This window comes from Mustela nigripes, chromosome 12 (genome assembly GCF_022355385.1).
Source record: "Mustela nigripes isolate SB6536 chromosome 12, MUSNIG.SB6536, whole genome shotgun sequence".
NCBI lineage: Eukaryota > Metazoa > Chordata > Mammalia > Carnivora > Mustelidae > Mustela > Mustela nigripes.
The window spans coordinates 29,108,874-29,124,196 of NC_081568.1; the positions used below are offsets into that span (position 1 = coordinate 29,108,874).

The 15,323-nt window shown below is 34.8% G+C and overlaps 1 protein-coding gene across 1 annotated transcript in view; it reads right to left on the reverse strand.

Annotated features, from left to right (window-relative positions):
• NUP155 (nucleoporin 155) overlaps positions 1-15,323 on the reverse strand; it is a 67,771-nt gene that overhangs the window by 41,969 nt on the left and 10,479 nt on the right. The window contains exons 5-14 of the mRNA XM_059417014.1: positions 13,026-13,118; positions 12,083-12,249; positions 11,547-11,652; positions 10,491-10,564; positions 9,859-9,950; positions 7,795-7,892; positions 7,151-7,303; positions 6,115-6,215; positions 2,870-3,040; positions 1,023-1,133 (exon numbers count right to left, since the gene is read on the reverse strand). Of these exons, the coding sequence (XP_059272997.1) occupies positions 1,023-1,133; positions 2,870-3,040; positions 6,115-6,215; positions 7,151-7,303; positions 7,795-7,892; positions 9,859-9,950; positions 10,491-10,564; positions 11,547-11,652; positions 12,083-12,249; positions 13,026-13,118 (1,166 nt within the window). The remainder of the gene's footprint in view (positions 1-1,022; positions 1,134-2,869; positions 3,041-6,114; positions 6,216-7,150; positions 7,304-7,794; positions 7,893-9,858; positions 9,951-10,490; positions 10,565-11,546; positions 11,653-12,082; positions 12,250-13,025; positions 13,119-15,323) is intronic.

The following is a 15,323-nucleotide window of genomic DNA, read 5'->3' on the forward strand; positions in this document are numbered from 1 at the left end:
AAGATTTTATTTTTATTTATTTATTTGACAGAGAGAAATCACAAGTAAGCAGAGAGGCAGGCAGAGAGAGAGAGAGGAGGAAGCAGGCTCCCTGCTGAGCAGAGAGCCCGATGCGGGACTCGATCCCAGGACCCTGAGATCATGACCTGAGCCGAAGGCAGCGGCTTAACCACTGAGCCACCCAGGCACCCTAAAAGTTAATTTTTATATTAAAAATTAATTCCCACATCATACACTATTTTAATGCCTGTTTTAGACATGAAGTTCACAGTTCAGGTAAGCACAGTTCACACAGAAGTTCACAGAATTCAGGTAATCTAATCTACCCTGGTGGTAGAGCTGGTAATTTGAATCTAATGTCTCTGTATTTAACTTTGATCTGATCTTCTATTTTTTTTTTAAGATTTTTATTTATTTATTTGACAGAGAGATGGAGAGAGAGCACAAGTAGGTAGAGAGAGAAAGGGAAAAGCAAGCTCTGCTGAGCATGGAGCCTGATGCGGGACTGGGATCAAGACTTGAGCTGAAGGCAGCCACTTAAGCATCTGAGCAACCCTGGCACCTTGATCTAACAGTCTTGATCTTAAGCTTCCTGAGTTTTACCTTCTCAATTCTAGCAATGGCTCTGAAATACTAATGGCCTTATCACCATTGCCCCAAATTTTTTCATCAGCTCATTGGCAAAATATAAAAAAAAAAAAAAAAAGATTTGTCCACAAATATCCCTTTAGTAAAAATGCATTTATCATGTAACTTGAACATGAATCTCTTACTAGTATACTTTAATAAGAACTTATTAATAATAGCAAATAAAAATCTGAGTTTATTGTATAAGCTTTACTTATTAATACTGCTCCCAAATACTAGCATACACATAATGACCAACGTAAAGAAAGGAAGAGTGCTAAGATTACCTATTAATTACAGTATTTTGATCCTAACTTACATAAAATTCAGGCATTATTCTCATTGTTCTATTCTTTAAAATACCATAATATTTTTTAAAAAGTACAAATAATTACCTGATGTAATTTAAAGAATCTTTCGATCTCTTCTCCATCTCCACCCACATTACTCACAAGTAGATGCCTCAGTTGATCTACAGGTCTAAGTTTATGAAACATAAGACTTCCCTAAACAGTTAAAACAAAACAAAACAAAACACTACCATAAATAACAGATTTATCAGCATGGCTGGCATCAACTGATCCTCCTATCTTATCTAATAAAATCAATAAAACAAACAAAAAAACTCCTTCAATAATACAAAGTAAACTGGGCAAAAGAACATCTACATTTCAACTCCTAACCTATACTAGATCTATATATGCCTAAAGAAAATTTAATAAGAAAACACTGCTCTGTAACACACAAAACATATTCGCATTTGCTATTACCATGCATAAAACACAGGTTTATAAAACGTTGTATCTACAGAGCCAGAACCTTATTTTATTTTTTGGTGGAGGTCAGTGTTTTCTTATTAAATTTAGAAAGTTGTTATATAGGTTCAAGTAAATACTTACATTTAGAATATGATAAAAGCTGTCCCTCAAACCAGAAGATTAAAGTTAGATTATCCATTAATTATGTTGGTGTAAGTAAGTCTATTTAGAAAAAACTGAAGCTGGAGATCCTTAATCATATATCAGGATGAATTCCAAATAGATCAGAGATTTAAAGGACAAAAATAAAACTATAATAGTACTAAAAGCAACTATGGGTGAATTTTTTTTTAAATAAACCCCCACAATGAGGAAGTTTTTTTTTTTAACTACTTTTATAAATCTCAAAAAAAAAAAAAAAAAAACCCAGAAAATGTTGACTACTTATATGCTTACCTCTATGGGGAAAATCTCAATAAACAAAATAAAGTGAAATACCAGGAAAAATACGATACTAGAATTATAAAAAGTTTCATTAATAAAGAGCTTCTATAAATCAAAATGAAAAAGAGAACTTAGTAAAATAGGAATAGATAGTCCATAGAAAAATAAACACTTGTAAAGACCATCCATCTTACTCTTAATAAAATGGTATATTATATTTGGACAGGATGTAAAGTAACAGGCACTCAATATTTATCGATAGTGAATGGATCTATGAATACAGGGGAATTTGGCAAAATCTATCAAAATTAGAAACACACATATTCTTTTGCCCAGCAGATATAATTCTACAGCTTTATTCACACACACAGAAAATGATACACACTTAAGGTTGTAGCATTACGAACAGCAAAAAATAATTCATTAATAGGAACCTAGTTAAATAGGGTACATTCATATAAAAGAAAACCTTTCAAATACAAAATAGAATGAGAATGTTCTTTAATGATATGGAAAGATCTCTAAAATATATATTTGAGATATAAAAAACAATATAAAACAATGTATATAATACATTACCATTTATTTAGAAATATATTTCATTGTTTCTATATCTACACCTCTCGAAGGATACACAGATGCTGATGACATGGCTGTCTGTAGGAAAGGGACCTCAAATGGAGGGGAGATATTGCTCTGTATACTCGTTATACCATTTGGATTTTAAATTCATCACTATTCCAAAATCAAATATTAAAAGTGTTTTAATAAGTGAGTAGTATAAAAATAAACTTAGGTTATTTTGTTTTATGCTGCTGAACACTGGTACTAGAAATGCTACTTTAGAAAAAGTGTAACACTTTTTAAAACAGCAAGTTCTTTTCATCGCATTTTTGGTAGTTACAAACTATTCCTCAAGAATACTTGCAGGAGTAAACATTCCTAAAGTACTTAATGACTCTATGAAGCAAATATAGCAGAACACTTAACATTAAACATCGCTTCTTTTTTGTCTCCACCTTAACAGAGTATGTACATACCTGTGCTGAGAGGAGAACAAATTTCTTTGGAGGCAACATGTGCTGCTGTACTACAACTGGTGAGTCAGTTATTGGAATATGGTCCTTATTTAAGGGTGTAATTATTTTATCTACTTTCAATTCATCTATTGCAGAAAGAGCCCAGGAATGACCATCAACACGGGTTGTCATCTATGCAAAAGAAATAAACTTTTTATACCTGTTATTAAAGTTACATAAAGCAAATCTTCCAAAAAAGAAAAAAAAACATGTAGACCTAATTTCTAAGGAAAATCAGAATTTTACAAATAACACATGAATGAACATTCCTAAGTTTCTATTTAATGCTCTACAGTCTATTCCTTCAATTAAGCCAGCTTCTATGACAATAATCCTTCATAGAAGAAGGCAAAGGCAAAATTTTCTTAAGATAAACTGTGAATAGGGTTTATTAAAACTTTAATTCTTTCGATAACCAAAAACTGTATTTTATCATCTTTCCAGGATAGACTGGATAGGATAATACTTACATTTTGCTGACGTTTAGATTTTTGTTCTCTTCTGAAGGTTCTGCTTTTTAAGCTATTTTTTAAAGTGTTTAAATTTATAAAAAATTTCAAGCATCTAAAAATGTTTCAAGCACAGTAACTATCCATATGCCCAATACGTAGATATAGTAACTGTTAGCATTTTGCCATACCTGTTTTCTCTAATATATAGATTCATATATATATATATATATAAATCTAATATACATATATTATCTACCTATATATATCTTTTAACTGAACCATTTGAATGTGCTGGATAACATATGTCACTGCCAAATACTTTTGCATGAATCTCCTAAAAACAAGAATGTTCTCTTATACAGCCACAATACTGTAACATTAAAGAATATTAACAATAATCTAATGTCCAACCAATATAGAATTTCACATTGTCCCAATATCTTTTATAGCTGTTATAGGCAGAATACAATTTGCACGACATTTATATTTGGTAGTTATTTTTCTTTTTTTTTTTTTTTTTTAAAGATTTTATTTATTAATTTGACAGAGAGAAATCACAAGTAGACGGAGAGGCAGCCAGAGAGAGAGAGAGGGAAGCAGGCTCTCTGCTCAGCAGAGAGCCCGATGCGGGACTCGATCCCAGGACCCTGAGATCATGACCTGAGCCGAAGGCAGTGGCCTAACCCACTGAGCCACCCAGGCGCCCCGGTAGTTATTTTTCTTTAAAAAAAAAAAAAAAGGCCATATTTGGGAACAATTCAAGTACTATACAAATGAAATGAGATGCTGTACAGCTTTAGCTAAAAAAATATTCATAGTTATCATTTATTGTTTCCTGTGTGCCAGGCAGTGTGTTGAATGCTTTATACATATGAACTCATTAAATCCTACAACAAACTCATAGAGGTAGGTTTTATTACAACTATAATAGACAAGGTAATTGAGAGCCAGAGACATACTAAATCCGTTGAGCCACAGTTTTAAGGAACTGGAGGCAAAATCCAAACTTGCATTCCCTAACAGTGTGCTCCCATCAGGACAGGGTTCGTATCTTATTGAGTTCTGAACCCTCGCAGTCTATCACTGGTACTAGAAGTACCAGTAGACTCAGACCAGTGATAGACTATCAGACCAGTGATAGACAGAATGAGACTCATGATCAGTGCTCAGAGAAGTTTAAAGGAAAGAATTGAGAAAAGTGCTTCCTGCCTCCATACCTACCTACCACCTGCCCCTACCCCAGCTCCTTGAGCCATGTCAGAAACTTGTAAGAGTCTATTCAAACCACTCCCCCATCCCTAGGGATGGTTTCTACCTCCTCCCATCTATGTACCTCTTCCTGCTCCCCCAACAAAAAAGGGCTTAAATTTGAGAATAACCAGAAGTAATCAGCAGCACCTGAAAACAAAATACCTTTAAAGAGAGGATTCCAAAGGGAGTCTCAGACATTCATGCCCTAGTGGATGTTGGTCTATCTGGTTTGATCAGCATCCTCAAGGGGGCAGGCAGCATGAGCTATGCAAGGGCATTTAGAAGAAATAAATGGGGTGGAATAGGGGATACCAACAGTGGGAACCAGAGCCAGTCTTCCCTAGCCATATCCTTGGAGGTGCTGGACACTCCTTAGCTCCTTTTGTGCTGAGGGCTGAAATGTGCAGCCAAGGTGTGAGACTGGTCTGGGATAGGCAGGGGCTGCACCCCTATCCAGCACCTGTACATCAATTTCATGGAATGTGTGATAGTATCTGCTTTTAAAATACAATTATGTGTTTATGTGTAAACATTTGTATCTGTAGGGAAGAGAGATGAAAACAAGATGGGGATAATGTTGGTAATTGTCTAATGTGGGATTCACTTTATCATTCCTCTATTCTTTTGTATGTTCAAAAATTTCTATAATTAAGGGGCACTCTTAAATAAACAAAATCTTTAGGCAGAACTATAAATTAAAGGCATCATTAAGATAAAATTCTAAGGGGTGCCTGGGTGGCTCAGTCAGTTAAGTGTCCAGCTCTTGATTTTGGCTCAGGTAATGTTCTCAGGGTGATGAGATGGACCCTTCATCAGGCTCGGCATTCAGCAGGGAGTCTGCTTGAAATTCTCTCTCCTTTTGCCACTTCTTCACCCCACATACATACACACTCTCTCTCTAAAATAAATAAAATATATTAAAAAAGACAAAATTCTTTTATTTATTTATTTTTTAAAAGACATTATGTATTCATTTGTCAGAGACAGTCAGTGAGCGAGCACACAAGCAGGGGAACAGTAGGTAGAAGGAGAAGCAGCTCCCCGGTGAGCAAGAAACCTGACACAGGACTTGATCCCAGGAGCCTAGGATCATGACCTGAGCCAAAGGCAGATGTCCAACTGACTGAGCCACTCAGGCATCCCAAAAAAGATACAAATCTAATCATAACTATAGTAGATGACCTCATAATTAAGTGACTAAAAACATATTTAAATGGCACAAAAGTAATTTCAGAAAATGTATATGCATTTTCGGGTACATTATGAGAAAGATTCTAAAAGGATTCCAATGTTTAAAGATATATTTAATGATTACCACAATGACTTCTGACCTCACAGAATAAAAATGACGAATTAGTAGGATACACTTCTTTTCAATATGATTTCTAATCATATATGATTGCTCAACATAAATGTTATCACAACATAAAGATTCTTATAATTTTATTTTTTACTTAAAATAATAAATTACATAAAAAAATCAAGATTCTCAGGATAACTTACCTGGGTTTCCATCATAGGCTTTTGGAAAGGAAATGTATCATGGTTGACACACCACAAGATGTCATTATCTTCATTTTCTGAAGCTGCCATCAGTAGAACGCCTAGAAGTTTAATACATAAAATCTTATTATATGATGCTAAATAACATGCATCCCTAATGATCTTAAAAATATTAACCACGGGCGCCTGGGTGGCTCAGTGGGCTAAGCCGCTGCCTTCGGCTCAGGTCATCATCTCAGGGTCCTGGGATTGAGTCCCGCATCAGGCTCTCTGCTCCGCACGGGGCCTGCTTCCCTTCCTCTCTCTCTGCCTGCTTCTCTGCCTACTTGTGATCTCTGTCTGTCAAATAAATAAATAAAATCTTTAAAAAAAAAAATATTAACCACTAACATTAATATGTGTAACATACATATATAACATGCATTGTTATAAGTAAAAAAGTCACAAAATGAAAAAAAATTAATCCCTTGAAAGGACATATAATCATTGATAGGATAGAGTCAATTAAGTATTCCAGATCTTATACTTCATTTCTTTCAAGTAAACACTTTTTCACATCTTAAAATTTCTGACATAAGGATATATTTTCCAATCAATGAGCTTATGAATTTAACTGACTTAAAAAAGTATACTTAGTACATTAAAAATGTGACTTCCAATCAGTGGTATCGAATATTCAATGAATAGAATTTCATGTACTGATCATCTCAATATATCATGAATAAAAATGATGAAGTTACTAGTGGAATGGCAGAGTAAACCATAAAAGTATCATCTTAGCAATATTAGTTGATTTTGAAATATACTCTCCTGTGCTCAATTTCAGCTCCTTCTGCTAACTTATTCCCTTTATATTGACTTTAGTGATATCAGCCTTAAGTCCACTGGATGGTTATAGGTGATAAGGGCGTAATTAGTGTAAGAAATTAAAATATTCCAAATTTTACTGGAAAATTTATTATTTTCAAATGGCTCAGATGACACTTTAACAATTTGAAAAATCCAATCTTAAATCTGAAAGGATAGCAGAACCTACCTTTACTGTAAAGAGCTTTATGTACTTTTGAAGGTTTTTCCACTGTTGAAGACGCTGAGAATCCAGGAGGTAAGCGGACATGAACCAGTGTCAATGTATTAGGTCGTGCTAATGGTTGTCTGAATGGACAAGTGCTGAAATATAACCTTACACCTAATGATGGGATAAAATTATACATCAGTAACAGAAAATGAAAGACTTGAGGTACTTTCGCTACTGATGCAATTCCACAGTGAAATACAGACACCTGTTAAAATGTCATAGAATCACTTTCCTGACTAATCTTAAATCACCACATGTAAAAACACCTGAAGTAGAGTTCCAAGAAAATGTCACTTGGAATTGACAGGTGAACCAACGCATTTTAGCAGAAGAGATCTGCAACTAAAAGCCAGAAGAGCCCTTTTTCCTATTCAGGCTGTCACAGAATATTAGCCACTTTACTGTTCTGGCTTAGTTTTTCATCTATAACATGAGGAAACAAAACCAGAAGAATCTTCCAATTTTCAAAATCCTTAATTTTATGAATTATTAATATGGCTTGAAAATTGATATGGAAGTAAAATACATTCCTAATAAATTTCCAGATCTAAGGATCATCAAGTTCTAAATGCAAAAGCAGACATATAAATTAAACAACATACCTGCATGTGTGACTGCCAGTAACTGACAGTCCAGTGATTCAGAATTTTCAATCACTGCTATTTGAACAATTGGCTTAAAAACAGAACGATCTATGGTCCTACAAGAAAGGAAAAAAACTAAAGTCTAATATGCTAAAACAAGACTAACTTCTTAAAAAAATAATATAATAGCAGCAAGAGCAGGGAAAAGTCCCCGAATACGAGTTTACCTTCTTAGACATGACCCTTTTCTCAAAGATCATAAAAGTAGGCTAACTCCACTGGATAAATGATTAATGAGGAATGGGGTGTCTCAGAGCATCAAAGTATCATTATAAAGATTAACACTAACTAAAAAGAAAGAAAAATGAAACTTTATTGTGGAGAAATCTGGTAAACAGCACCTTAACCAACTATTATAGTGGAAAAACTTGTGATTATGTGCCCACTGATGTAATGCTGCAAGGAGTTCACATCACCCATGTAATAAAAAAAAAAAACCCAAATTCAGAAATTGGGATATTCCACAAGTAAGACTCTTGCCCCACCCCACCAAATGTGAGTATTTAGGGAAAAAAGAAAGATGATGAGACATTTGTTGTATATTAAGACAAATGACCAATGTAATTCATGGGCTCTGACTGAATCTGGGGAAAAATGGAAAGAAAAACAGCTATGGAAGATTTTTGGGACTGTTAAGTAATGTTAATATGAACTGTACAACTACAGGATAATACTACAAAACTACTAAGGTTTTTTAGGTGTGGAATTGGTATTGTGCTTAATAGAGACTTAGGACATGGAACTTGAAGGATTTAAGGGTGAAAGTCATGTCTGCAACTTACTTTCAAATAGCTCATAAGAATGAAAGTGAGCAAATAAGGGAAAACAGTAACAACTGCTGAATTTGGATAATTTGATAGGGTGTTATCAGTTTTACCAATGCTCTTCTAGTTTTTCTGTGGATTTGAAAACATTAAAAAAAAAAAAAAGTAAAGTTGGAGAAGAAAAGGAAATGCATTTAGATTGTCTGCCTTAAGAATTTTTTTTGTCACTGAAAACCTACGAAAGCACTGAATTTTTGCTAGGATAGGTGAACGCAGCAATGACCTAAGCACATAGAAAACTGAAGTTAAATATTTGAGGTCTTTGTTATGTAAAGAGAATTTCTGCAGCTGAGCTAAATTAGTTGTGATAAAATAAATCACAGCATGGGACGCCTGGGTGGCTCAGTTGGTTAAGCGGCTGCCTTCAGCTCAGGTCATGATCCCGGCGTGTGGGATCAAGTCCCATATCGGGCTCCTTGCTCAATGGGGAGCCTGCTTCTCTCTCTGTCTCTTCCTGGAACTCTGTCTGCATGTGCTCGCTCGCTCGCTCTCTCTGACAAATAAATAAATATTAAAAAAAAAAAAATCACAGCATACAGTGTCTGAAGATTTGGTTTGTAACTTGGGTACCATTACTTATCTAGGAGTCAGACATCAGACAAATCATAACATCCCTTAGTTTCAGTTTCCTCAAGAATACAATGTGAACACAATACAACTGTAAAGTTCTGTGTTCCCAAACTGCCCGTGTCAATTATCAGACCAACTAAAAACTCATACTACACAGGCCTGTTAAAAGGTTGAATGGGTGATTCCAGGGTCCTGGGATCAAGCCCTGCGTTGGACACCCTGCTTAGTAGAGAGTCTGCTTCTCCCTCCTTCTGCCCTCTCTCTCAAATAAACAAATAAGATAAATAATGGTTGGAGTAGTTACTAGCGGGAAACTTTCAGACATGTAGTTTCCTAGTGACAACTCCTGTAATTGCCTATACAGATCACCTAAAGCTTAAAAATCCAAGGAAAAGTCAAGCTGTACTTTACACTGTAAAAAAACCAGTCTGCCTTATGTTTCAAACCATCCTACATTAGAATTAACATAAGTCTTTCTCTAGGAGCTGTTTCAAACATAACCTGTAGCGCCATCTTCAACATTTCTTACCCTTTAGAGATATTTTGAAGAGGAAATAATTTTAGTATGCTGCACATATATAGTATAATGATATACCTTGTACAAACAAAATGCCTAACAATTAATTACCTAGCAATGTTTCCAGCAGCAGAGACAATAGAATTCTGTGAAACTGAGGCAACTCTGCTCATTCCTTGTCCATCCTGGCCCAAATCATATACCTGTGAATAAAAAATTGTACCCACTTAAACATAACTATCACCCACATACTTAGAAAATAAACTTTTAGAAAAAATTGTATTAAATAGACTCTTCCTTTTTAGGGATCGATCGTTTAATTTAGGCACTTTACACAGATATGGAAACATCAAAGGTCTGAAATTTCATAAAGAGAGGAGCCCTAAAAAGATTTTTTAAAAACTTAACATATAATGTATTATTTGCCCCAGGGGTACATGTCTGTGAATCATCAAGCTTACACATTTCACAGCACTCACCATAGCACATACCTTCCCCACTGTCCAAAACCCCACCCCCTACTCTACCCCCCCACCCCCCAGCAACCCTCAGTTTGTTTTGTGAGATTAAGAGTCTCTTATGGTTTGTCTCCCTCCTGATCTCATCTTGTTTCATTTTTTCCTTCCCTTAGAAAGTTCTTTAAAAAGCACACAGCTCATAGGAAAAGGTAAGAGTAACTGAATCTCTTCCTTAAAAACAGGCATATTCTTACCCCCCTTATATAGTAGTGTATTAATACTTGCCTGTATTACTCCTTTCTCAGAACGTGTATATAAAATGTTTCTAGAATTATCAATTGCAATTTGAACAATAGGATCTAAAAATAAGACAAAGGAAAAAAACCTCTAAAGATTAATGAATTAAACAGAGTAGCCATTTGTAACAAGTTTAAACTGGCTGAATTAGAACTTTGCATTTAGGGGCTTTCTCTTGCTTTGCAGGTAAGTCCTACGATATTTGCATGAGGATAAAGGTAGGAAGCATTTAAATCAGACAATATATGAAAAAAGTAGACATCAAATACTGTGACTAGATGAAGAGTCTCACAAATAAATAACTGTCTTCTTAATGAATTTTAAGCCAATCAAAAACAAGGTCTAAATTATTTCTTCATTCAACATTTAATGAATGTCCACTATATGCTAGAAACATAGGAAATAATTACACTCAGTGCATTACTTCAAGAAACTTCCAATTTAGTTTAATAAATTATTATGTGAGGACACCTGGGTGGCTGAGTTGGTTGAGTGTCCCATTCTTTTTTTTTTTTTAAAGATTTTATTTATTTATTTGACAGAGAGAAATTACAAGTACACTGAGAGGCAGGCAGAGAGAGAGAGAAGGAAGCAGGCTCCCTGCCGAGCAGAGAGCCCGATGTGGGACTCGATCCCAGGACCCTGAGATCATGACCTGAGCCGAAGGCAGCGGCTTAACCCACTGAGCCACCCAGGCGCCCCAAGTGTCCCATTCTTGATTTCGGCACAGGTAACGATCTTGGGGTCATGGGACTGAGCCCACTATCGGGGTCCATGCTCAACATGGATTCTGTTTATATCTTTTCCTTTGCTTTTCCCTCTGTTCCCCACCCCCCCAACCTCTCCCTCTCTCTCTCAAATAAATTTTTTTTTAAAAAAGGGAAGAATAAAAAGAAACCTTATGAATATATAAAAATGTTATTTATTTGATAAGACATCATTTAGTAAGACAAACTTTCAGTTAAGAATGAGAATTTCTGAAGAAAATGTTAAGCCAACAATTTTAAAAAATTCTGTTTGCCAAATTTATTGTTTTCTACTTACCATCTTCTGAAAATGTGAATTGTAGCAATGAAGGAACAAGGAAAGAAAGTGTGCTCTTTGAGTGGTTTATTTTCCTACATCTTTGGCTAAACCAACCTGCTTCTGCCTTAAAAGGAAAAATTGAAAGAAGTAAGACTTGTAAATATAGATATATTTGTCATAGGAACTAACCGTATTCCCACATATACAAAAATCCTCAAATCTTAGCAAAGTACAAATAATTGTAAATAAAGTGAGACATACTATCTGGAATAAGTATTGAGTTTAATCTTTTAATTAATAATAGAAAATGTAGTTAGCTATAATCAAATCACAGCTCTCAATGAAATCAGCTATTTCAAAACCTCATAGTGCTATGTTAATGAACTCAAATTTTAGTTACCTTAAAAACTCTTTTATTTGAAAGTTTTAACTGTATGTTTGAATACTTTCCTTAAGAATATATTAATGTGCTTACATAATTAGAAAACAAAAGTACAGTCTATCCTTACTTTATCCAGAGGGAGGAAAAATATGTTTATAAATGCCAGACTTACTTGGTACGCTACTTCATATAAACAGCCATCTTTTCCAGCCAAGAAAATTCTGCCATTATCAGTGGAAGTTATTGTTAAAAGGTAAGTATTATCAGTGGGAAGAGAATATAATGGATCTGGAAGCAACTGCATTCCACCACACATACTGTCATTAAGAACACCAGAACCTATATTTTTTAAAGAAAGAATATAGGAATCAGCTTATCAGCTTTTTTAAAGGTTGAAACAATCACTGCATTATTTTCAGAACTGGTATTTTTACTGAATTCTTTTTGACACACCCCAAAATTTCTATAACATATACTTTCAAATTATTATAAAAAGTCTGATAGAATTTATTCAAGTTAAATAAAAACTACAATATGTACATATATATCTTAAAAATACATAACATATGTTTTATATATATAACATCGTAAAACATCAATTGACAAACTATCCTAAATGATTAAATTTTGGGAAAGAACCCAAGGATTTGATAGTAATAATCACTAATTTGAGTCACTGAAATTCAACATTATTTCACTCAAAACAGATGCCAGAAAGCAAGAGAAACCACTGAATGTACTAATAATAAACTGAGGGCTTCTTATGTTAAAGGACAGAATAATATATATTTTAGTGTTCCTATGTTAAAACATCCATTTGAAAAAAAGAAACAAACTGAAAGCATTACAGAAAAACTCCCTAGTGTCAATGATTTCTCTTCTACTACCCTTTTATATTGTACATTTAAAAAGCGCACACTGATATGATGAACGTATTCAAAATACCTTCTTGATGGAGCTGCTAAACCCAAAAGATATCATACCTATAGGGAAGTATTATTTTCCTATGAACAAATAGTCTGGAAAGTTAAGTTAGTGAAAAAAATCAGCTTTTAATTATATTAAATTGCCTAACATATTTTTATTGTAAAAAGACTACATGTGGTTTGCTGTACCTGTTTGTAAATTAGCATAGCTAAGTCCAAGAATCACTATATCCACGGGGGTTGCCAAAACCAGGAGATGTCGTACATGAGGTTGAAAGATGCCTAAGATAAAGCAGACATGGGTTAAAGATTATTCCAAAAAAAATCCACTTCCACTATTTAAGCACTGATAGACTAATGATTTTATCATTAAAATGAACTAGTGACTAAACAGTATATGAAAAATGTGTCTGGCTGGTTCAGCTGGTACAGTATGCAACTCTTGATCTTGGGGTCATGACTTTAAGCCCCACGTTAGGCATGGAGCCTACTAAAAAATAAATAAACAAACAAACAAATAAATAAATAAATAGAATATGAAAATTCTGAACTCACTTTAGTTTTGATGTTAAGGTATTACTACCTATGATTATTTAAATAAGTAGTTAGTAATAAAAAAGAGCCATCTTAGAAAAGAAACACTTAATCCAATTGAAATCAGTATTACATTATAAAATAGTTTATTAAAATATAAAGCCTTGGGGCGCCTGGGTGGCTCACTGGGTTAAAGCCACTGCCTTCGGCTCAGGTCATGATCCCAGGGTCCTGGGATCGAGCCCCACATTGGACTCTCTGCTCAGCCAGGAGCCTGCTTCCTCCTCTCTCTGCCTGCTTCTCTGCCTACTTGTGATCTCTGTCAAATAAATAAATGAAATCTTTAAAAAAAATATATATAAAGCCTTCTATTTGTATACTTTCACTCAGAGCAGCATAATTCACAGTATACCAAAGGTGGAAGCAACTCAAGCGTCCACCAATAGAGGAATGAATAAACAAAATGTGGTGTGTGTATGTGTGTGTATACACACATACATACATATATGTGTATGTACACACACACACAAACACACACACACAGAGAAATATTATCCAGTCTCAAAAAAGAAGAAAATTCTGACAATACTACAACAGGAATGAATCTTAAGAACACTGTAAGTGAGAAGAGTCTGAGTGGCTCAGTCAATTGAGCATCCTGGATTCTTGATTTTGGCTCAGGTCATGATCTCAGGGTGGTAAGAGGTCAAGTCCCACATTGGACTCAGTGCTCAGTCCAGAGTCTACCTGAGATACTCCCTCTCCCTTCCCCCGACATTTGCACTCTTGCACTCTCTCTCCCTCTAAAAATAAATAAAATCTTTAAAAAAAAAAAAAAATAAGTGGGGCGCCTGGGTGGCTCAGTGGGTTAAAGCTTCGGCTCAGGTCATGATCCCAGGGTCCTGGGATCGAGGCCCAAATCAGGTTCTCTGCTCAGCGGGGAGACTGCTTCCCCCCAGAACCGCCTGCCTCTCTGCATAGTTGTGATCTCTGTCTGTCAAATAAAAAAATAAAATCTTTAAAAAAAAGGAAAAAAATCCTAAGTGAAAAGTCACAAAGAGATAAATATAATTCCACTTTTATCAGGTACCTGGAGTAGTTAAATTCATGGAAATAGAAATGAGTTCATGCTAAATGAGTTTCCCAGATGAATTTATATATCAAAACCAGATAATTTATAGTTTCAGAGGGGACATTACCAAGTACACAATTTTTTTAAATTAATTCACATGCTAAGGTACCGTTTAATTTTATTCTCTTTTTTAACATTGAAAAGTGTGCATTGGTATGCGATTCTATGTATAATTACTTAATACCATTTCATAATAATTATGCTATCCAAAAACAGTGTCTTATTGACAGTAATATAAGAAAATATATCTTATGATTATGGACATCTCTTCATGTGTATACCTTTGGCCTACTTAAGGGTATTAAACACCATGGAAAGTATGACAAAACTTTTACTTTCACAGATGAACATCAAGGGGTATAAAAGACATTTTTTTAAAAAAAGATTTTATGTATTTATTTGACAGAGATCACAAGTAGGCAGAGTGAGAGCACAGTGTGGGTGTGGGCGGCAGTGGGGTGGAGGGGGTGGTGAGCAGGCTCCCTGCTGAGCAGAGAGCCTGATGTGGGGCTTGATCCTGGGAAGCTGGGATCATAACCTGGCTCAAAGCAGACACTTAGTGACTGAGCCACCCAGGCGCCCCTGTCAGCTCTCACTTATCTAAAAAGTACATTTTATTAGAACTTTTTAGAAATTAACGTTAAGTTTTTTTGGTCTTTGGAACAGTTCAGTTTGGGCTTCTGAATGAAAAAATTTTAAAGTTTTGAAAAACTTTAATACTTGTGCACAAACATGAACACTTAGGGTCCCTTAGTAACACATCTGTTTTTGCCTTTTTTTTTTTTTTTTTAAGATCTTATTATTTGAGAGATAGAATGAAA